The 23,157-nt window shown below is 44.6% G+C and overlaps 1 protein-coding gene across 2 annotated transcripts in view; it reads left to right on the top strand.

The window, feature by feature from the left end:
- LOC118364194 (ubiquitin carboxyl-terminal hydrolase 45-like) overlaps nucleotides 1-17,065 on the top strand; it is a 46,650-nt gene extending 29,585 nt beyond the window's left edge. Inside the window, exons 9-18 of one of the 2 annotated variants that reach the window (XM_035745503.2) lie at nucleotides 4,952-5,039; nucleotides 9,717-9,798; nucleotides 10,026-10,117; nucleotides 11,591-11,647; nucleotides 11,783-11,908; nucleotides 12,011-12,629; nucleotides 13,509-13,606; nucleotides 13,930-14,016; nucleotides 14,232-14,379; nucleotides 15,609-17,065. In XM_035745503.2, coding sequence (XP_035601396.1) covers nucleotides 4,952-5,039; nucleotides 9,717-9,798; nucleotides 10,026-10,117; nucleotides 11,591-11,647; nucleotides 11,783-11,908; nucleotides 12,011-12,629; nucleotides 13,509-13,606; nucleotides 13,930-14,016; nucleotides 14,232-14,379; nucleotides 15,609-15,739 — 1,528 coding nt within the window. In that variant the 3' untranslated portion in view covers nucleotides 15,740-17,065. The remainder of the gene's footprint in view (nucleotides 1-4,951; nucleotides 5,040-9,716; nucleotides 9,799-10,025; nucleotides 10,118-11,590; nucleotides 11,648-11,782; nucleotides 11,909-12,010; nucleotides 12,630-13,508; nucleotides 13,607-13,929; nucleotides 14,017-14,231; nucleotides 14,380-15,608) is intronic. The other variant, XM_035745504.2, reaches the window with a different exon arrangement.
- Nucleotides 17,066-23,157: the final 6,092 nt, after the last annotated feature.

Below are 23,157 nucleotides of genomic sequence, written 5' to 3'. Positions count from 1 at the left end.
TGGACCCTACCAGCACCTGGTCCATCCAGTCTTCAGTCCACCTTGCTCCCCAACGCTGTTCAACACGAAACCATTAACACCAACGCACTCCACACAGAACGAACAGTAGACCTCACTGCACAAAATGGCTCTGATGCGATCTGCTTCCAGCTGCAATCAAAACAGCATGGCATGTCCTTGTTCTCTTTAACACACCGCACCCCCTGTGTTCGTGTTTGAATTTGAGGATAGTAAACCGTCTGAGTGGCTGGCCTGGCCAGCCCTCCCAGTTTCATAGTGAACGCTTATGAACACGGTCACCTTTGAACATGCTGAACGGTTGGTTAGGTCTCTCTTTGAACGTGTGGTGAATGGTTGGTTGGCTCTTGTTGTTGGAACATGGTGAACGGCTGGTTTGGCCCAGGCTGGCCGTAGTGTGTGGGGCCTGTTGGGTTAGGTAGGACCAGGCTCTGTACAGTCGGCTCTGTCTGGGTGGGATGGGGAACGTTCGGGTGGCTGGAGCGCGGAGACGGTCTGCCGCCTGGCTGCCTCTGGTGTGTCCCGGTACCCGGGCTTTCATCTGCCCAGGTGTGTGTGTGCGTGTGTGTGAGAGCAATGACACCCCTCACCTGGTACCACCTCACCCTGCAGTGCATATGCACTCAGCCGGGCATACACATAGGCACAACACGCACGCATGCACGTACATGACACACATTCACCCAGTAGACCTAATTTCATGCCCTTCCTCACGCTCACTTGCTCATTACACAGACCCATGCCTTTATTCAAACCCTTCTTCCATGCACACATTCACTCAACACCTACAAATGCACGTGATACATCCCGTGTTGCTACGCACACATGTGATTTGCCATCGCTCTCCCGTCCTTCGCAAACAAACTCTACATCTCTCTCCTCATTCTGTCTGTAACTGCATGTCAGTGGGGCAGGGTCAAGAGTGGCTCCTCTGTACAGGAACATTCTCCTGATGCTGATAATGATATTTCTCCTGCCGCGTGTTGACCTTCGGGATGGCTAAAGCCATATACACACTAGGCTGTGTGCGTGTCCAATCCTCGTCTTTATTTCCCGAGGTCTCCTAGCTCAGTGGCGTGTTGCCGGCCCTGACCTGAGAATGTGCACCCTAGTGCTTAACAACACACTGGTTGGTTAAACTGGCTACTTGTGTAGGACCCCACTGTGCGTGTGTGTGTGTTTTTCCATTGGTATTTAAGGCAGATTGAGCCTAGTGTGTTGTTGTGTTCACCCTTGACCAGCTGAGTCACTCCCTGTCTGGCCTGCTCTTCTGGCTGCCCCACTATACCCAACGCCAGGCCCCCTGTGCCAGCTGGACGGGTCAGGCTCGGACCAGCGCCAGGCCCAGTGGTTTGGAGGGTCAACACCACACACACTGTTTCTGGTGCCAGTGAGAGACTCGGCTTGTACCCAGACCCACCACTAGGCCTATGCTGCTGTGGTGGGGGATGTGTGTATGGCGCACAAGAGGAAAAAGCTCTACAATTTATTCTGATAAAAAAAATAAAAAAAATAGTCATTTAAGTTTAATCGAGAGAATCTTGCCTATGCTTACACAGGAACACTTTTACCTCCCTTTTTCCTTACACTAGTGTTCAGTTATGAAATAATACACGTACACACTTGCACAAACGCACTCTGCGAACGCGCGTACACACTGACTGACTTTCTTTCATGACTTGTAGGCAAAAAAATGTCAACTAACCTGTGTGTAAGTCCAACTATAAAAAAAAAAATAGCAGGGTTCAACAATGAGCAGGCGGCCACACAAAGGCACATGGCCACACAGGTCTGAACATGCATGGAAGATGTCCTGCAGCTGAAGCGTTGAAGAGCAGGCATTCTCTCAAGGAAGGTCACATTCAGCTGGTCTCACAATGCCTGATATAAATCATGTCCACAGACCTTCGGCTGCCTATGCAAAGGCATTCATAATATTTCTGATGTTACGCGTCGCGCTTTTGTCTGTCCCTGTGAGGAATAGTCTATATGTGCATCAAAGCTGAGAATGAGAAACGGCTTCCATCTCAAGGCCATCAGACTGCTAAACAGCAATCGCTAACTCAGAGAGGCTGCTGCCTACATTGAGACCCAATCACTGGAAACTTTAAGAAATGGATCACTAGTCACTTTAAACAATGCCACTTTAAGTAATGCCACATTTTAATATTGTTTAGAAATCGTACAGTATATACATGTGATATGAGTAATGTATCTTATACCATCTACTGCACCTTGCCTATGCCGCTCGGCCTTCGCTCATCCATATACTTATATGTACATATTTTCATTCACCCCTTTTTAGATTTGTCTGTATTGGTTGTTGGGGAAATGTGAGATTACTTGTTAGATTTGCTGCATTCGATAATGTGGGTACGACAGAAGAGAAATAGACCTACACTTATTGAAAGGAACGTCTTTCATAATTGATTGCATGTGGCACTGTGACCCTGTGAATGTGATTACATGTGAGTCAGATAAGTGTTGATTTTTTTTATGTTATAGATGTTTGTTTTTTTACATGCATGATAATGAGTGTTTTTACATGCTTATGCTAGATAGATACAGTAAGTGGCCTTTTATGTAAATGTGTGTGTGAATGTGAAATCGACTCAATGTATATGATTTATATGTTGTATTGAAAGTGTGTGTGTGTGTGTGCGCCCCTCTGCCTGTCGAGGTGGTGCAACGTGCCGGGGTTGCCTTGCGTCTGGTACTAACTCATCCGCTGTTAATTGTGTTAGCACCGCAGCTGTCTGCATTGGTCAGGGCCAGATTGGGAGCAGCGCTACAGGGCCCTTCTGCCTCTCTTCCACTGGGATGAGCTTCCAGACGGCGCCGTTCCCACTGATCCCTTTGGAGCTGCTCGTCTGCCTCGTCACCCGTCGCTGCTCCGTGTTCCGTTCCCGGAACAAAATACCCCAAGACTGCTGCGTGCCTCTGTCTGTCTTTTAATCCCAACTATCACTGTGTGCCGACCAGATACTGTACCAGTCTGACCCGCTTTGTGTTTGAGCTGTTAGATAAGCAGAGTTGGGGATGAGTGTGTCTTGAATACAAGACACGATTTGCTTGATAAAAAGCCATATTTCTACTGTAATCCCCATTGTAATTTCCATTTTTCATATAAGAAAACATGCTTTAAAACACTAATTTTGTACACGTTTGAAGGAAGATATTCCATTATGTTTTGGCATCTTTAAAGGGGATGAAATGAGGGACACGTGATTTCCCCCCCTCCCTCCGCCGCCGCCCTTGCGTGTGGCAGAGAGAGGGCAAAGGGACAGAGGTAGAGAAGGGGGGCTGAGTTGGTCCTCTAGACCTCCTGCTCATGACCTGTGTTGGGGGCAGGTGGTCATTCGTCTCTCCCCGAGCTCCAGTCACCCATTCTGGGGCTTGACGTCAACATCCATCAGCACATGGCAGAGATGATCCAGACTGTAGGCCCATCCACTCTGCTGCCAGTTAGAGGATGAGTACCTCTGTTCTGATTGGGTCTGGGAGCTCGCCAGGAAGAATGGTTCACCAGTTCAAAGGGGTAAATCGTTTGGTTTCATTTGCATTGCAGGCCAATCTGAACGGGTCATTGGCCTGTATGTAGAGATGATATGACATCAGATCAGGATGCTATACCTGGGACAATGGAGGACCCATTTCTCTGTGGAGAGCTGCTCAGGGGCATTATCAAATAGGACATACAAAAATGTAGGCTGACGCCCTTAGAACAAGTACCAGTATTCCGGTTATCCAGTTATCAAGACAGTGATCATTGTTAGATGGTCAGATGCTAAACTGGTATCAAAGAGACAACGAATGTACTTGCCCTCCTCTATGACCCTGTGTACTCAGAGAGCATTGGGTTAGGAGTGGTCAGTGGTTCTCTCAGGTCAGCTGCATGTTGTCCTGCCAGCCTGTCAGGCCAACCTGTTCTGTGGTTGACGCTGCCCAACAGGTTGTGGTGGTGGCTCTTGCCCTGGCTGCACATCTGTCTCTACATCTGTCCCTACATCTGTCCTGCTGTGGCCAGGGACAGGTTCAAGGAGAGCCCCCTCCACGAGCGCTGGGGCATGAACACGCAGGATGTCCACTGGCACAATCACCATACGTTTTCTCCCGTAGTTACATGTACTGCTGGGGAATGATAATGATGGGAGATATGTGTACTCTAGACAGTAAAGTGCTTTCTATTGAAGGAATACAGAATTGGCGTGCACAGTAGGCTGTTGGTAAGCCCTACAGCCATTTTCACCTGCAATGTCAGATTTAATTTGCAAATACTTGCACAGGTCTTAAAGTTAGCTACGAAAAGAAAGAAATTCCATCAAATAATCAATGTGTCATTGTTATAAGAGACGCCTTTAACAAAATCGGTCATCTTCTTTACTTGGAATCTTGCTTAACACATGAAGCCAGAAGAAGGTCATTGTGCGTGCGTGCGTGCGTGCGTGCGTGCGTGCGTTGGTGTGTGCGCGTGTGTGTGTGTGAGAGAGACACCCTAACTGGTTTAAGCACCAGAAAGCTGCATAGAGGAAATTGAATGGATGAACCAACGAAAAGTCCTTAAAAAAAGAATGGCCTTTCTCCACTCTCATTGATGTCTCTGTATGCACTATTGATACAGCTGATTGCTTTACGCATGTGGTTGATTGCTTTGTGCATGCTTGTTTGAGTGTGTGGGTGTTTTGTGTACCAATGATTTATGTTTGCCTGTCCTAGATTTACTCATTTTATCAACTATAAACAACGCACATGTGACTGGTCTAGCTTAGCGATAGAGCTGCCAGCTTCGGTCTGCTGTCCACCTCTAACTTTCATCCCTCTCAACTCTCTCCCTCTCTCAAGATCTCTGTAAAAAAAAAAAAAAAAAAAAATTCAGAATTACATTTACACGAGTGTGTGTTCTGACTAAACTGTGTTCTGTCCGTCTCACCAGGGCTCCACGCTTTAAGGGCTACCAGCAGCAGGACAGCCAGGAGCTGCTCCATTACCTACTGGACTCCATGAGAGTAGAGGAGACTAAGGTGAGACTATAAACCCACGTTACAAACACCACATCCTTCTTCCACTCAGCCTAGTACCATGGCCCCGTCTCTGTGCCAGTGGCTGTGTTTGAGATCCAGACTGACCGATCTACAAATCGTAAAGAGTAGTTATTTAGGAAGCCTTTATTTATATATATATATTATTTTTCTACTAATATATAGATTTTTTTCATGTAGATCAGTCAAGTGACTGAGCAGAATGTATGCTCTCAAACACACCCTGTGAAGTATGAGTATGATGACATAAAGCCATTAGTCTCTCTGTCAACGGTGTCTATGATAGCTGTAGCCAAGCTACATGTAGGGTGGTGACCATGCTAGTAAGAGTACGCAAAGAACAGGCAATGTTTTGATTGCAATTGAGAAGAACACTTCAATCGCCAACGTAGAGCAGGCTGAAAGCTTGTGGATGACAGTGTGCAGGGTTTGGTCTTTGCCTTTGCTTCTCGGCCAGCCATTGTCTTTTAACCTTATGGTACCATATTTTCTGGCAAGTGCAGACTGCCCCCCCTTCAGCAATTAGGGGGAGCCCACTGTGGGCCCGGCCCAGGGCTGAGTCAGTTGGCCCCTTGGCCCCACCAGCGACTCAGCCAGCCCCAAAAAGAGAGGAGAGTAGCGGGTGTGGAGTGGAGTGGTCAGCCCGGGGCCTGGGACAGGGAGACAAGGGTACAGGCTGGGACTCCCCCTGGTTCTTTTTAAACTTGTGAACACTGACAGTTGTGCCACTTACAGGACTTGCAAGTGGCACGACGGGCGTCATTGTGTGATCTGGGAAACACGCAGCTGTAGGTCGCCCCATTGTGCTGGAGGGTCACCCCCCCCCTTCCCCCGCTCCAATCAGGGAGTCCGAGAGGGAGGGGTAAAGGGGAGAGCTGGCCCTATTCATGCATTCATTATACATGCGCTCAAACGTAAACACACGCACATACGCTTATATGCATTTGACATCTACTGTCTGATGAATTTTAAATAAATATACCTGAAAAAATGTGTAATGGGTTCGCACTCAAACAGATTCTTTTCACTGCATCAGGGATGTCGTACACAGACGTTTCACTGCATCAGGGATGTCGTACACAGACGTTTCACTGCATCAGGGATGTCGTACACAGACGTTTCACTGCATCAGGGATGTCGTACACAGACGTTTCACTGCATCAGGGATGTCGTACACAGACGTTTCACTGCATCAGGGATGTCGTACACAGACGTTTCACTGCATCAGCGATGTCGTACACAGACGTTTCACTGCATCAGCGATGTCGTACATAGACGTTTCACTGCATCAGCGATGTCGTACATAGACGTTTCACTGCATCAGCGATGTCGTACATAGACGTTTCACTGCATCAGCGATGTCGTACATAGACGTTTCACTGCATCAGCGATGTCGTACATAGACGTTTCACTGCATCAGCGATGTCGTACATAGACGTTTCACTGCATCAGCGATGTCGTACATAGACGTTTCACTGCATCAGGGATGTCGTACACAGACGTTTCACTGCATCAGGGATGTCGTACACAGACGTTTCAATGCATCAGGGATAGCGTACACAGACGTTTCACTGCATCAGGGATGTCGTACACAGACGTTTCACTGCATCAGGGATGTCGTACACAGACGTTTCACTGCATCAGGGATAGCGTACACAGACGTTTCACTGCATCAGGGATAGCGTACACAGACGTTTCACTGCATCAGGGATGTCGTACACAGACGTTTCACTGCATCAGGGATGTCGTACACAGACGTTTCACTGCATCAGGGATAGCGTACACAGACGTTTCACTGCATCAGGGATGTCGTACACAGACGTTTCACTGCATCAGGGATGTCGTACACAGACGTTTCACTGCATCAGGGATGTCGTACACAGACGTTTCACTGCATCAGGGATGTCGTACACAGACGTTTCACTGCATCAGGGATGTCGTACACAGACGTTTCACTGCATCAGGGATGTCGTACACAGACGTTTCACTGCATCAGGGATGTCGTACACAGACGTTTCACTGCATCAGGGATGTCGTACACAGACGTTTCACTGCATCAGGGATGTCGTACACAGACGTTTCACTGCATCAGGGATAGCGTACACAGACGTTTCACTGCATCGGGATGTCGTACACAGACGTTTCACTGCATCAGGGATAGCGTACACAGACGTTTCACTGCATCGGGATGTCGTACACAGACGTTTCACTGCATCGGGATGTCGCACACAGACGTTTCACTGCATCAGGGATGTCGCACACAGACGTTTCACTGCATCAGGGATGTCGTACACAGACGTTTCACTGCATCAGGGATAGCGTACACAGACGTTTCACTGCATCAGGGATAGCGTACACAGACGTTTCACTGCATCAGGGATGTCGTACACAGACGTTTCACTGCATCAGGGATGTCGTACACAGACGTTTCACTGCATCAGGGATAGCGTACACAGACGTTTCACTGCATCAGGGATAGCGTACACAGACGTTTCACTGCATCAGGGATGTCGTACACAGACGTTTCACTGCATCAGGGATGTCGTACACAGACGTTTCACTGCATCAGGGATGTCGTACACAGACGTTTCACTGCATCAGGGATGTCGTACACAGACGTTTCACTGCATCAGGGATGTCGTACACAGACGTTTCACTGCATCAGGGATGTCGTACACAGACGTTTCACTGCATCAGGGATGTCGTACACAGACGTTTCACTGCATCAGGGATGTCGTACACAGACGTTTCACTGCATCAGGGATGTCGTACACAGACGTTTCACTGCATCAGGGATGTCGTACACAGACGTTTCACTGCATCAGGGATAGCGTACACAGACGTTTCACTGCATCAGGGATAGCGTACACAGACGTTTCACTGCATCAGGGATAGCGTACACAGACGTTTCACTGCATCAGGGATGTCGTACACAGACGTTTCACTGCATCAGGGATGTCGTACACAGACGTTTCACTGCATCAGGGATGTCGTACACAGACGTTTCACTGCATCAGGGATGTCGTACACAGACGTTTCACTGCATCAGGGATGTCGTACACAGACGTTTCACTGCATCAGGGATGTCGTACACAGACGTTTCACTGCATCAGGGATGTCGTACACAGACGTTTCACTGCATCAGGGATGTCGTACACAGACGTTTCACTGCATCAGGGATGTCGTACACAGACGTTTCACTGCATCAGGGATGTCGTACACAGACGTTTCACTGCATCAGGGATGTCGTACACAGACGTTTCACTGCATCAGGGATGTCGTACACAGACGTTTCACTGCATCAGGGATGGCGTACACAGACGTTTCACTGCATCAGGGATGTCGTACACAGACGTTTCACTGCATCAGGGATGGCGTACACAGACGTTTCGGCTTTACAGCCTTCAGTGTGTAGATACAAATGCGGTGTTGAATTAAAAGAAAATTGTAAAGAACTGCCGATGAGCAGCAGTTGCGTCTAATCAGGTTTGCCACTCATCTGCCATAAATTTACCTGCACAGCATACACAACCCAACAAATATTGTATACTCATAATTTTTTCGGTCTATGACACTTACACATTTTATTCGCTCAAAACAGAATTGTAGATACACTCATCGTGTTTAGCTTGCACCAACTCACCTGCATGGAATCAGCCCAAACAAACGTGCAATAAAACACACACACATACACTGAGTGACTGGCCATTTCTCCCATAGCCTGTCACCACCAACCTAGGAGGCCCAAGTGTTTGTTTTGATTGGCCATTTAGTATCAGAAGTCTAAATAGGCGAATTGCACACAGTCAATTATCACCAATTAGCTGAGTAATGCTCCCACTCAGGGCATGGCCTGCGCTTCTTGGCCCATCTTAATTTAGTTTACACCCCTCCAACCTTCCCTTCCTCACCCCGTTTCTCTCACCCTGAGCCTACACACTACACGTTGGGGGATCCTGATGGGGATTAATTAGTGTGGGGCTCAGCAGTGTCTGACTAGGGAGAGGAGGGCAGGGGGGCTGCAGAGCTGGGATTAACCAGGCTTTTGACCTAAATAGCCAGTCCAGTGCATGGGTCCGGGGACAATGGGGGCGACTAGTCGGTTACACAGACCACGGCCAATTATCTATTGATTGGTGCTTTACTGTGTTGGTGCCTCTTCTTCTACTAGCCGACACACTCACTGACCATGTCACCTTCAATCACTGCCCACGGCCACGCCACCGAGACTGTCAGAGACAGCTGGCTGACACACTCCACACCAACACATGCGCAGTGTACACACACACACACACACACACACACACACACACACACACACACACACACACACACACACACACACACACACACACACACACACACACACACACACACACACACACACACACACACACACACACACACACACACACACACACAGAGAGAGGGCGAAATGCAAGTGCACATTCAGATGCTCTGGAAGAAGTTTGTATTTGTTTACTAATGTGTATTCACAAACACACTCATTTTTGTAATGGTTTCAGTTCCTTGGCTTCCCATGGTAGCTGTTATATGAATCACCCGTTGTTGTATAAAACCACAATTTTGTAGTCCTGCATTTTTCCAGCTACTTAAGTTGCATTGATATGAGATCAATGTAGTGTTTGACATTCCCAGCGGATCAAAGCGGGCATTCTGAAATCCTTCAACAACCCCACAGAGAAGACTGCAGATGATGAGACCAAACGCCAAGTCAAAGGTTCCTGTTCCATTCTGACACTCTGTAGTTTTGACCTAAATCAATAGCGCTATCTTGTGGCGGCTTTATGTACTGTTCAATGGCTTACTATGGAAAAATACCTCAACCACAGGAGGCATGTTTCATGATTTAAACATAAGGATTGATTAAAGTAAATTTATTCTGAATGATTGTAGCTGAATGTTGTTGTTTTTAGTTGCCTCGCCTTTATTTCCTCCTTATCTCAGCATACGGGAAGGAGGGTGTGAAGATGAACTTTGTGGATCGCATCTTTGTGGGGGAGTTGACCAACACCATCATGTGTGAGGAGTGTGAGCATGTAAGTGATTCATTGCCTGTCTATTCTGTTTAAGGTTACTGGAATCTGTGTGTGTGTGTGTGTGTGTGTGTGTGTGTGTGTGTGGTCAACCACTGAACAGTTTGGCTGTATTCCTTAAAACCTCTTACCTCCACCTGACACGCAGGCGTCCCATCGAGGCATCTGGAAATGCAAATGCGCTACGCTAAATGCTAATAGCACTCGTTAAAACTCAAACGTTCATTAAAATACACATGCAGGGTACTGAATTAAAGCTACACTCGTTGTGAATCCAGCCAACAAGTCAGATTTTTAAAATGCTTTTCGGCGAAAGCTATTATCTGATAGCAGGCAACACCCCTAAAGACCCGCAGGGGACGTAAACAAAATAATTAGCATAGTCGGCGCTACACAAAATGCAGAAATAAAATATAAAACATTCATTACCTTTGACCATCTTCTTTGTTGGCACTCCTAGATGTCCCATAAACATCACTATTGGGTCTTTTTTTGGATTAAATCGGTCCATATATAGCCTAGATATCGATCTATGAAGACTGTGTAATCAAGGAAAAAAAATGCGTTTTATAACGCAACGTCAAAAATTTAAAAAGTCGAAGATAAACTTTCACAAAACACTTCGAAATACTTTTGTAATGCAACTTTAGGTATTAGTAAACGTTAATAATCGATCAAATTGATCAAGAGGCGATGTATATTCTATAGCTGTACGTCTTGAAATAATGTCTGGATAAATCTCAACCAAAATATCCGGTCGGAGACCGGAAGAAATGGGCTGTCTCTTGTCCGTTTGACCAAGAAACAAATCCTAGGCAAATGACAAGATTGTTGACATCGTGTGGAAGCTGTAGGTATTGCAACCTCGGCTCCAGGTAATGTGGTTTCTATTCAACAATACATTCAAGTGGCGCATTGATATATTTTCCAGTTTTCAGTGATCAGATTTTCCTGCGCTTTTCGATGAAACGCACGTTCTGTTATAGTCACAGCCGTGATTTAACCAGTTTTAGAAACGTCTGAGTGTTTTCTATCCACACGTACTACTCATATGCATATACTATATTCCTGGCATGAGTAGCAGGGCGCTGAAATGTTGCGCGATTTTTAACAGAATGTTCGAAAAAGTAGGGGGTAGGATCAACAGGTTAATACTTAATGATTAACTATACAAATACAGTTATATTAATAAGATATGCAATTTAGCAGATGCGTTTATCCAAAGTGACTTACAATCATGCTAAATACATTTTATGTACGGGTGTCCCTGGGAATCGAAAGCACAATCCTGGTGTTGCAAGTGCCATGCTCGACTGAGCCGTATGTTTTGTGTGTGTCATACACAGTTAAACCATTTTGAACCACTTCTCAATGAGCAGTGTTCATATTTCAGTAAGACTATAGTTGTTCCCAGCTGAAAGCCATGCCGTACTTTGATTGTGAGTGTTATGGGTGCCTGTCCTCTGTCTCCCACAGATCTCCACAGTGAAGGAAGCCTTCATTGACATCTCCCTGCCGATCATTGAGGAGCGGGTGAGCATATCTTTGCATTAGCTTTGCAATAGTGTCCAGTCCAGAATACTGCTTCTGCCATGTTGATCATATGTGATACGTGTACAGTATGTTGGTTTCATCTCTGTCTTTGTGTCATGTCCTGTTGCTGTTCAGATGTCCAAGCCGTCCAACCCGGGCAGGACTGGGAAGAGCAGTCGGGAGCAAGAAGCTCACGTCTCCCACGGTGACGAGATGCTTTCCGCAGCGCTCAATAAGAACAGCAGGAAACTTAGCGGACAGGTGTGTGTGTGTGTGTGTTCTTTGTGTCTGTGTGTAAGTGTAGTTTGAGTCAGTTGGTGAGTGTGTTTTGCTGACTGTGTGTGTGTCTACCTCCCTCAAAAGCAGCAGCAGGGCCATAAGTCCCCTGGCTCTGTGGAAGAGAAGGGGGCAGACAGCCCCTCGGAGGAGTCCCCCTCCGTAATGGCCCGTGCTGCAGGAGTTTCCAAAATGGCCGCCACCAGCAGCCTATCTGATGGCAGCGAGAAAGACTCGGGCCCTCAGGACAGCAGCAATGACGCCGACAGCGAGGCCTCGGAGAGCGAGTGGACCCCCCGGCACTCCTCGGGCCACATCCATGGTGGCAGAGGGTCCACCCCTACCCAGTCTCCCACCCTGTCCGCCCTCTCCCCCAGGACCCAGCATGGTGGTGCTGTGGAGCAGCTGGTCAGTGCAGTGCATAAGATTAACCTGGGACCTGATTCAGTGGACTCACCCTCTACATACTGTCCTGAGGACCAGGTGGAGCCCCAGCCTCAACATCCTCAACAGTCTCCTCACTCCCACCACCAGGGGGCATTCCAGGCCCTGTCCCACAGCTATACGCCCTGCTCCAAGGAGTGCTCCGTTCAGTCCTGCCTTCACCAGTTCACCTCGGTGGAGCTTCTGATGGGCAACAACAAGCTGTTGTGCGAGAGCTGCACGGACCGCCGGCAGAAACAACTGAGGAAGAGCACCTCAGCAGGTTAGTTAGAACACATACACCGTTTGATAGAGAACTTGTGCTGGTTTGAATTTTTATTTGACCTTTATTTAAGTAGGCAAGTCAGTTAAGAACAAATTCTTATTTACAATGATGGCCTACCCCGGCCAAACCTGGACGATACTTTGAACCAGGGACTGCATTGAGATGCAGTGCATAAGACCGCTGTGCCACTCAGGAGCGCTCGATAACCACTGTTGTTAAAGACAATTTGTTGAGATTCTGACCTGATAGTGACAGCAGTAGGTGATATGGAAATGTGTGGCTATTCGGCACCTATCCATGTCATGCATTTACACAGATATTCAGATGCAGACATTTAGGCTACACTGACTTGTATCAGGCAGAGCAATCATGTATTTGAAAAATTCTCATTCACAAAGTGACATTGTGGTGTCTGTATGTGCTTACAGACAGTGGTGTAAAGTAATTAAGGAAAAGTACTTTAAAGCACTTTAAGTTTTTTTTTTTTAGGGAATCTGAACTTTACTTAACTATTTAGGGTTTAAACTACTTTTACTCCACTACATGCCTGAAGAAAATAATGTATTTTTTTACTCCATACATTTTCCCTGACACCCAGAAGTACTCATTACATTTCCAATGCTTTGCAGGACTGGAAATGGTTAGTATAAAGAATGTGAAATTATTTATACTTTTACTTTTGATACTTAAGTATATTTTATCAATTATCTTTACTTTTGATACTTAAGTATGTTTAAAACCAAATACTTTTAGACTTTTACTGAAGTAGTGTTTTACTGTGTGACAGTCACTTTTACTTTAGTAATTTCTTATAAAGGTATCTTTTAGTTTTACCCAAGTATGACAATTGTGTACTTTTTGCACCACTGCATACAGAGAAGAAGTCTGACAAGGTGTACACCAGCGCTCGCAAACAGATACTGATCTCTTCGCTGCCCCCGGTGGTCACTCTGCACCTCAAACGCTTCCATCAGGTTAGCATATTATGCATTATTGTACACATCTTTACGTTATTGTATATGATATATCATGTTCATGTGAATAACGTTGTGTTCTCCTGTTTATCTAAATTGTTGTTGTGGTCATGGTGTAGGCTACTACTGTGTCTTATTGTGTGTTGATACCTTTGGGGGTGATTTTGATTTTGATGTGTGTGTGTGTGTGTGTGTGTGTGTGTGTGTGTGTGTGTGTGTGTGTGTGTGTGTGTGTGTGTGTGTGTGTGTGTGTGTGTGTGTGTGTGTGTGTGTGTGTGTGTGTGTGTGTGTGTGTGTGTGTGTGTGTGTGTGTGTGTGTGAAGGCAGGGATGAACCTACGAAAAGTCAACCGTCACGTCAACTTCCCTCTCATCCTGGACCTGGCTCCGTTCTGCTCGGCATCCTGCAAGGTACTAACTCTTCTTCACGTGAAAACAGGGACAATATCTTTACTAAAAACCTTGAACTGAAATAAATATGGGTCCTTGGACATTGTAGCTCAAGTACTTATCAGTATTTGTGCTTGTAATGAATAGTTGAAAAGATAGCAATAGCTCAGATGCTCCTGTATCTGTCTGAGCTCTTGGCACTGCTGACTGTCTCATCCTGAGTTCATTTTGGGCAGAACCTGGTGGCGGGGGAGCGTGTGCTCTACAGCCTGTATGGCATCGTGGAACACAGCGGGTCGATGCGCGGGGGCCACTACACAGCGTATGTAAAGGTCCGCTCGCCCCAGAGGAGAACCGAGCAGCCACAGCGCAGAAACCTGGCAGGTATAAACGGTCTCTTTGTCTGTCCATAAAATACTCTCTATTCCTTTAACGATTTTGTGTTAAGAGTCTATGTCAATACGTTTACTTAAAAAAAGATGTATATATCGACCAAAGCATCGAATTGTATGATTGTAAAAAGTATGTGTCGCCTGTACATACAAACTCACTGTATTTGTGTGAAGGCCTCACTTCGCGTAACCTTGAAGGCGGCATTTATGAGAGAAATAGCGCTGTAGTGTATATAGATGTCCAGTGTTATATAGATGTATTTTCTCCTGTCCTTGCTCAAGGAGAGCGCCTGCCATTCAGCGACGCTCAGCTGTAATGAAAATGTCTTTGTCACAGAGGTCTGTGTGAGTAGTTGTCCTCGCTGGTAATTAACTAGTATAGAACTTGAGGTGACATTGTCTTGGCAGCATTGGTGAGCCACCATAGAGGGGTCAAAAGGACCTCGGTAACCACCGCTGTCGTCCACCATCCATCTCCTCACGTCAACACATCCCTTCTTACAAACACTCTTCTTTTTTTCCTTTCATTTTCTTCTCCCTGCTTTTCCTTTTCTCTTTCGCTTCAATGCATGTTTTCCTCACCCTGCTGTTAACCTTCCGTCAGGTAACGGCTGAAATGCACTACGCGACTTTTGTCCGGTCTACGGGCTCGAACCATCACAGAACCTCTGACATTTAACAATTCAGTCAAGCCAAATCGTAGTGTACACCTGGCGGCCTTAACGGCTGTACAATTCGAAAAACTCGCACTTGTTGATAATGGCTGATTTTTACGGCCGAACGTATTCAATATATTTGAAATTTGTCAGGACACCGTAAGTGCCCTTGAGAGCCATCAACCGCAAATCGAGTATGCGCTTATACTTTATGGGCTGTGGCACTACGTTTTACTACAGTTTGCTCCGATTTCCTCCGATTTCCAAAAATGCGCCAGGATCCTGTAGATCAGGCTAAAAACCTAATGTCCGTCCAGTTTAAGTTTAAAATAAGACTTAGCACAAACACTAAGTGTAGTGTTGTTACAATTATGAAATGTGCATGGGCCTAATTTAATTGTCTTACCTACATACCAGTGTTGCTATGAATGTCTTTGTCCATGCTGCTCCTCATTCTGTCACAGTTTCTGTGGTAAGCTAGCCACAGTCATTGGTTTCTCACAGTAATGGCTCCTAGAAAATCTCCATCTCTTCCCATTAACCACAGACCCTTACTGTGTTTCAGGTCCAAGGGAAGCAAGCAGTGCTACTCAGGGTCAGTGGGTTTATGTAAGTGACACCAATGTCCAGACGGTACCAGAATCCAGGGTCCTCAACTCTCAAGCCTACCTGCTGTTCTACGAGGAGATGCTGTGACTGCCAGATCACGGAGCTACTCAACAATCGTTGGTCTCTCAGGAGACCGGGGAAGAGGGGGAGAAAAAAAGAGAGACCTGCTTTGGGTACACCGCTCTCTAAACTTTGACTCCCAAGAGCATGAAACATGGCAAGCACTACATGATGGGATTTGTAGGCCATCAGGGACATGCATTACATTGATGTATACTGGACTGCTCAGCATTCAAGGGTTACCACACTCTTCGTGTCTCGGTCCACTTACTGAACGTCCCCATACAGTTGCTCATACCTCTGTAGATGAAAGAGACTGAGTGAGAAAGCGAGAGAGTGGCAGAATAGTATGTTTAATTAGCACAAATTATACGGAAAAAAATGCTATGTTATTTATATTTTACAGCCTGCTGTGGTGAATACGAATTGTATTTTTTGTAGAACATGCGAATGTGTGACTATCATTAAATGGTGATTGCCAAAGAGTTTTTGGTAAAAGAAATAATATAAAATGATGGAAAACATACACAAAAGACTTAAGTGCCAAAAGAATGTGATCTCAAACTATTCCTGAAAGGAGAGGTCCATAATGTGGCAGGCCATCCGAGTGTGTTTCAGACCAATACATTACTGTGTTGGTCGGCACTGTTCTTTTCAATTCTATCTCTACGTTTGTGCACCGGTGTGCATATTTAAATCTCTAACCACACGTATTCAAACACATTGCGATGTTTAACAAAGGGACATTGCTACATATATGATTGCCAGCTCGCCGGACAATAAACAGTCGTTTTCATTTCATTAGTCTTTTTATCCCATACTTTCTGCTGTAGTTAAACTAAAGGCAGTGAATGTGTTGATCAATCTTCAGATTCAAATGTGTCTCACCATTTATGTTAATCGTTCTGCAAATATTTTGGGGGGGGAATGAAATGGAGATATTTTATCTGTCGGTTGTTGGGACATTGCCAAATTATTCTGGTCAAGTGAAGGATTACTTTAATTAAAGATACGGTTTGATGAATTTCTTTCAAAACAAATACACTCAGTGCCTACACTCTAGGATTATTACACTTCTGCATGTTAAGAACAAATAATTACGGTGAACACATATTTGCTTACAGACAGCTTGTGTGAAATGTATATGCAAAACCATGAGAATTTTGTGTTTTTACCACAATACTAAACCCTATATAGATATGGTGCCTCAGGCTACAGTGTTTATCTTCAGCCGTTCTTTTCCTTCTGAAAATGTCATTCGATTTCAATAAGGAACTCTGTACACCGTTGGGTTATGTGAAGTCATATATATCGAAGAGAATAAATCTAATTTATGAAATGGGAAACCAACAAGGCTCAGCTTACATGCTCTTATTTTGGTTGGATGTTTGAATCCTCTCTTCTCCCCCCCAAAGGAAAGTACTTGATAGTGGATGAGTACGGCTGTTGTTTTCGCACTGGAATTTGTATCATCCCTGTTTACTGTGTGAAGACTGTGGCGGCCATTAGTCAGGGGCTGTCACAGTGAATCCCATAGTTGCCATATTCACTCTGTCGGTGGTGGCGATGTGCCGTGACGGGTGCAAAGCAGTGCTGTTTGAGAAACATGTCGTGAGCTGGTGAAGAGGAGGTGGGTGTGGAATCGGGAAAAGGGCAACGTCTAAAAGTATCCCATCTTCCACCCTCCTGGTCCCATACACTGTGACATCCCAATCAAGCTGTTAAAACATTAAAACAGAGTGTCAAGCCACCCACCAACAACACAGCACTTTTTTCAAATGTATTTTTAAAAACAGGGGCCCTCGCTTGGGGACATTCTCTTGAAGGATGAGATGTGATTTTAATCTCAGTTAATGAAAGGGCCTCGTCCTCTTTCCTCTGTCACGGTGGTCATGGAAACCAGTGACAAGGGACCGCTGCAGTGTTCATCTCTTACAACAGTACAATACAAAGGGACAGTGCTCAGGCTCAAAGTAACATTTAGTCACTGTCATGGAAGGCCTGCTTGGCAGAAATAGAAGTGTGTCCCCTTCAAGCTTGGAAGTGTATTGCCTTCAGGGCACTGGTCACATGATACCAAGAGTTTTGTTTCTGACAACCATGTTCTCTGTCAGCATATGTGTTAAGTGACCTACAGTACATGGGTGTTTATTTTAGTCTATAGCGTTATTGTCTTGACTTGTGTTTCAAATGTTTATTTCCAAGGTTTTAAGACAATCACAATACTGGACGGGATTCAATCAATTGAAGATAAGGGGTTTTCAGATAGAGCCAATGTGCTCTGTCCCAGACAGTCCACCAGATGGCTGCATACACTGGATACAGACAGGTGTTTGCCATTGGAACTGAACAGGACTGCGTGCAGTAGGAAAACATCCATCTTTTTAATAGCCAACCACAAAAATGACAGAAATGACAGGCTACAGATCTTGACTGAGATCAATAAAAAATGACCTGGTCTCGAATGCAATAGCTTAGGCCTACTGAAAGAGGGTAGACACACAGATTGTATAATATGACTTCAATCTAACCTGGAAGAAAAAAAGAAAAAAAGACTTTCCAGTGGTATTGACTCTCGTTGATAAAGATCAGGCCAATAGCCTTATTTGACATCCTGTGTCCACCGGTTCTCACTGGGCTCTTTCCCCTCTGGTCATGCTCTCTATTTGGGTGAACTACCGAAACAGGGAACTGAATGGGGAGGTTCAATTCTAACTATGTCCATCTATAATTACGATATGGATGTATTCGTATTTCTAGACCCCCTTGTCCCCAGCTGCTTGCTAAATATTGCTAAATAAGTTCAGGTCCGAAAAATATAAATGCAATGATTCGTTTTTTTATTCCTTTAATGTTCTTGCCAAGCAATGCATGTTTCATCTTACAAACAACTGATGCGATATTTTATCAAAACAATTCCCCCTGAAAATAGATTACATGACATTGTTTAAAAATATATATAAAATGTTCTAATGCAATGTTTGGACGTTTCAAGTAAAATCAGTTGTTTAGTCCATGAGCCAGACCCCCAAATTTGGACCTTCAGGTTCACTTGGGGTGCAATGTCTCATAGTGGTTTACTTGACGGTCTATGGAAATGTGTGATAGCAGTGCAGCAATGGGAGCTTTCTCTGTGTTGTCACTCTTTCATCTCGCCATCTTTTCTTTCATTTCATTAAGACAATTCACTGTGTGCGAATCTAATGAAAGAAACATGAAAAATAATATTTTCATGTCATTCTTTAAAACGATGAGACAATTTGATTTGATTGAACCTTTATTTCACTAGGCAAGCCAGTTAAGAACAAATTCTTATTTACAATGATGGCCTACCAAAAGGCCTCCTGCGGGGACGGGGGCCTGGGATTAAAAACACACATCACGACAACACTACATAAAGAGAGACCTAAAACAACATAGCATGGCAGCAACACATGACAACGCAGCATGGTAGTGACAACAACATGGTAGCAACACAACATTGCAGCAGCAAAACATGGTAGCAGCACAAAACATGGTACAAACGTTATTGGGCACAGACAACAGCAAAAAGGGCAAGAAGGCAGAGACAACAATACATCACGTGAAGCAGCCTCAACTTTCCGTAAAAGTGTCCATGATTGAGTTTTTGAATAAAGAGATGGAGATAAAACTGTCCAGTTTGAGTGTTTTTTTGTAGCTCGTTCCAGTCACTAGCTGCAGCGAACTGAAAAGAGGAGTGACCCAGGGATCGGTGTGCTTGTGGGACCTTTAACAGGATTGGTGGCAAATCTGATAGCCGAATGGCAGAAAAACATTTAAGATTTTACCCTATGACAAACAATGGTTGTATACAAGTTATTGCTCACATATCCCCTTTCATCAGATATCATTGGAACGCTTAGATTCCCAGCTATCCATCAGACACATTTTCAGAATGTTCAGGTCAACAGAACGTTGACCTTGAGTCCAGGGTACATATCAGAATTACCTCTCTAGAAATTGCTTTAAAAAATAAATCCTGGTTCATTTCAAAATTAGTTTCAAGTGTGTCTGAAAGATCATGAAATGACTTTTGAAATTATACACTGCTCACAAAAATAAAGGGAACACTTAAACAACACAATGTAACTCCAAGTTAATCACACTTCTGTGAAATCAAACTGTCCACTTAGGAAGCAACGCTGATTGACAATAAATTTCACATGCTGTTGTGCAAAGGGAATAGACAACAGGTGGAAATTATAGGCAATTAGCAAGACACCCCCAATAAAGGAGTGGTTCTGCAGGTGATAACCACAGACCACTTCTCAGTTCCTATGCTTCCTGGCTGATGTTTTGGTCACTTTTGAATGCTGGCGGTGCTTTCACGCTAGCGGTAACATGAGACGGAGTCTACAACCCACACAAGTGGCTCAGGTAGTGCAGCTCATCCATGATGGCACATCAATGCGAGCTGTGGCAAGAAGGTTTGCTGTGTCTGTAAGCGTAGTGTCCAGAGCATGGAGGCGCTACCAGGAGACAGGCCAGTACAACAGGAGATGTGGAGGAGGCCGTAGGAGGGCAACAACCCAGCAGCAGGACCGCTACCTCCGCCTTTGTGCAAGGAGGGGCAGGAGGAGCACTACCAGAGCCCTGCAAAATTACCTCCAGCAGGCCACAAATGTGCATGTGTCTGCTCAAACAGTCAGAAACAGACTCCATGAGGGTGGTATGAGTGCCCGACGTCCACAGGTGGGGGTTGTGCTTACAGCCCAACACCGTGCAGGACGTTTGGCATTTGCCAGAGAACACCAAGATTGGCAAATTCGCCACTGGCGCCCTGTGCTCTTCACAGATGAAAGCAGGTTCACACTGAGCACATGTGACAGTCTGGAGACGCCGTGGAGAACGTTCTGCTGCCTGCAACATCCTCCAGCATGAGCGGTTTGGCGGTGGGTCAGTCATGGTGTGGGGTGGCATTTCTTTGGGGGGGCCGCACAGCCCTCCATCACCTCATTTGCTCACATCGCATATAGACTTATTTTTCTACTGTATTATTGACTGTATGTTTGTTTTACTCCATGTGTAACTCTGTGTTGTTGTATGTGTCGAACTGCTTTGCTTTATCTTGGCCAGGTTGCAATTGTAAATGAGAACTTGTTCTCAACTTGCCTACCTGGTTAAATAAAAAAAAATGACCTATTCCAATACATACCACTATTTCCATCCTGGCCTCAGATGTATATTCTCTTTTCGTCAGTGTTAATTTCAAGGGAATATGTCTTCCAGTGTTGGAAGCTACTCTGAAAACATAGTTTACCAAGCTACCAATTACTTCACATTGGAAGAAGTTAAGCTACACTAATGCTACCCTTAAACATATATAAAGTAGTTCGATTTAGCATACCTATATCTGAAATGTCATAGAATACAAATTGCATGAACCGATCACTCTGGTGTCAGATGTTAACAGAATGTGATATTTAGCCTATTTAACAAAACATGTTTCAATTGAGAATTAGGCAGGTCTGATGCAAAAAAAGAATGGAAATTCTTGCCTACTTTACCCTTATTTTATTTTTGGAGAAAAAAAAGGAATGTGTAGTTCCAGTAGTAAGCTACACCACTACATGGCAAAGTTAACTACAGAAATTTAGATCAACTACTACCAAGCTACAGAAAAATGTGATTAAATTACAAGTTTAACTACATGTAGTTCACTACTCCCATGTGATGTATATAAGGATGTGAATATATCAATAGTGTGGAAATATTATTTTGGTATTCTATTGGTGTCTTTCCTATATATAACTTGTTTTATTTTTAATTGTATGTATATTATGCTGTTCGTCTATTACTGTTCTGTACCTTGTCTTATATTTCTACATTTTATGTCGATCCCAGGAACAGTAGCTGCTGCATGTGCAGTAGCTAATGGGGATCCTAATAAACTAAACTCCCCAACACTGCATTCAGACCACCGGTGTGTGTGAAACTCACAATAAGATTCCACCTACTGAGTCCTCTCTCTCCCTGGGTATGCTGCAGTATCAACCTCTTAGTCTTACACATAAAAAGTTGCCCACTGGTTTAGTTTATATGCAATCACTTGCTGACAATAACCTCCATGGCTGTGGCCCAAATAACACCCTATTTCCTGTAGAGACAATGGCTGCGTTTACACAGGCAACCCAACTCTATTTTTTTCACTAATTGGTCTAAAATATCTGATGTGAAAAGATCAAAATCAAATCAAATTGTATGTCACATTCCCTGAATACAACAGTGAAATGCTTACAAGCCCTTAACCGACAAAGCTTTAAGAAGTTAAGAAAAAGTGTTGAGTAAAAAATTTAAAATACAAAATAAGTAACATATTTAAACATCAGTAAGATATCAATATGCACATTTGAGGTCGGAAATTTACATACACCTTAGCCAAGTACATTTAAAAACAGTTTTTCACAATTCCTGACATTTAATCCTAGTAAAAATTCCCTATTTTAGGTCAGTTAGAATCACCACGTTATTTTAAGAATGTGAAATGGCAGAATAATAGTAGACAGAATTATTTATTTCAGCCTTTATTTATTTCATCACATTGCCAGTGGGTCAGAAGTTTACATACACTCAATTTGTATTTAGTAGCATGGCCTTCAAATTGTTTAACTTGGGTCAAATGTTTCCGGTAGCCTTCCACAAACTTCCCACAATAAGTTGGTTGAATTTTGGCCCAATCCTCCTGACAGAGCTGGTGTAACTGAGTCAGGTTTATAGGCCTCCTTGCTCGCATACACTTTTTCAGTTCTGCCCACAAATTTTCTATAGGATTGAGGTCAAGTCTTTGTGATGGCCACTCCAATACCTTGACTTTAGAAGTATGCTTGGGGTCATTGTCCGTTTGGAAGACCCATTTGCGACCAAGCTTTAATTTCCTGACTGATGTCTTGAGATGTTGCTTCAATATATACACAACATTTTCCATCCTCGTGATGCCATCTATTTTGTGAAGTGCTCCAGTCCCTCCTGCAGTAAAGAACCCCCACAACATGATGGTGCCACCCCCATGCTTCACGGTTGGGATGATGTTCTTCGGCTTGCAAGCGTCCCCCTTTTTCCTCCAAACATAACGATGGTCATTATAGCCAAACAGTTCTATTTTTGTTATATAAATACTTTTGTATCGGTTTCCTCCAGCATCTTCACAAGGTCCTTTACTGTTGTTCTGGGATTGATTTGCACTTATCGCAACAATGTACGTTCTTCTCTAGGAGACAGAACGCATCTCTTTCCTGAGAGGTATGACGGGTGCGTGGTCCCATGGTGTTGCGTACTTGCGTACTATTGTTTGTACAGATGAACGTGGTACCTTCAGGCGTTTGTAAATTGCTCCCAAGGATGAACCAGACTTGTGGAGGTCTACTTTTTTTTCTGAGGTCTTGGCTGATTTCTTTTGATTTTCCCATGATGTCAAGCAAAGAGGA

This window comes from Oncorhynchus keta, chromosome 31 (genome assembly GCF_023373465.1).
Source record: "Oncorhynchus keta strain PuntledgeMale-10-30-2019 chromosome 31, Oket_V2, whole genome shotgun sequence".
In the NCBI taxonomy this organism is placed as follows: Eukaryota; Metazoa; Chordata; class Actinopteri; order Salmoniformes; family Salmonidae; genus Oncorhynchus; species Oncorhynchus keta.
Note: the sequence above shows the minus strand (reverse complement) of the source record. Positions and strands in the feature narration are given on the sequence as shown.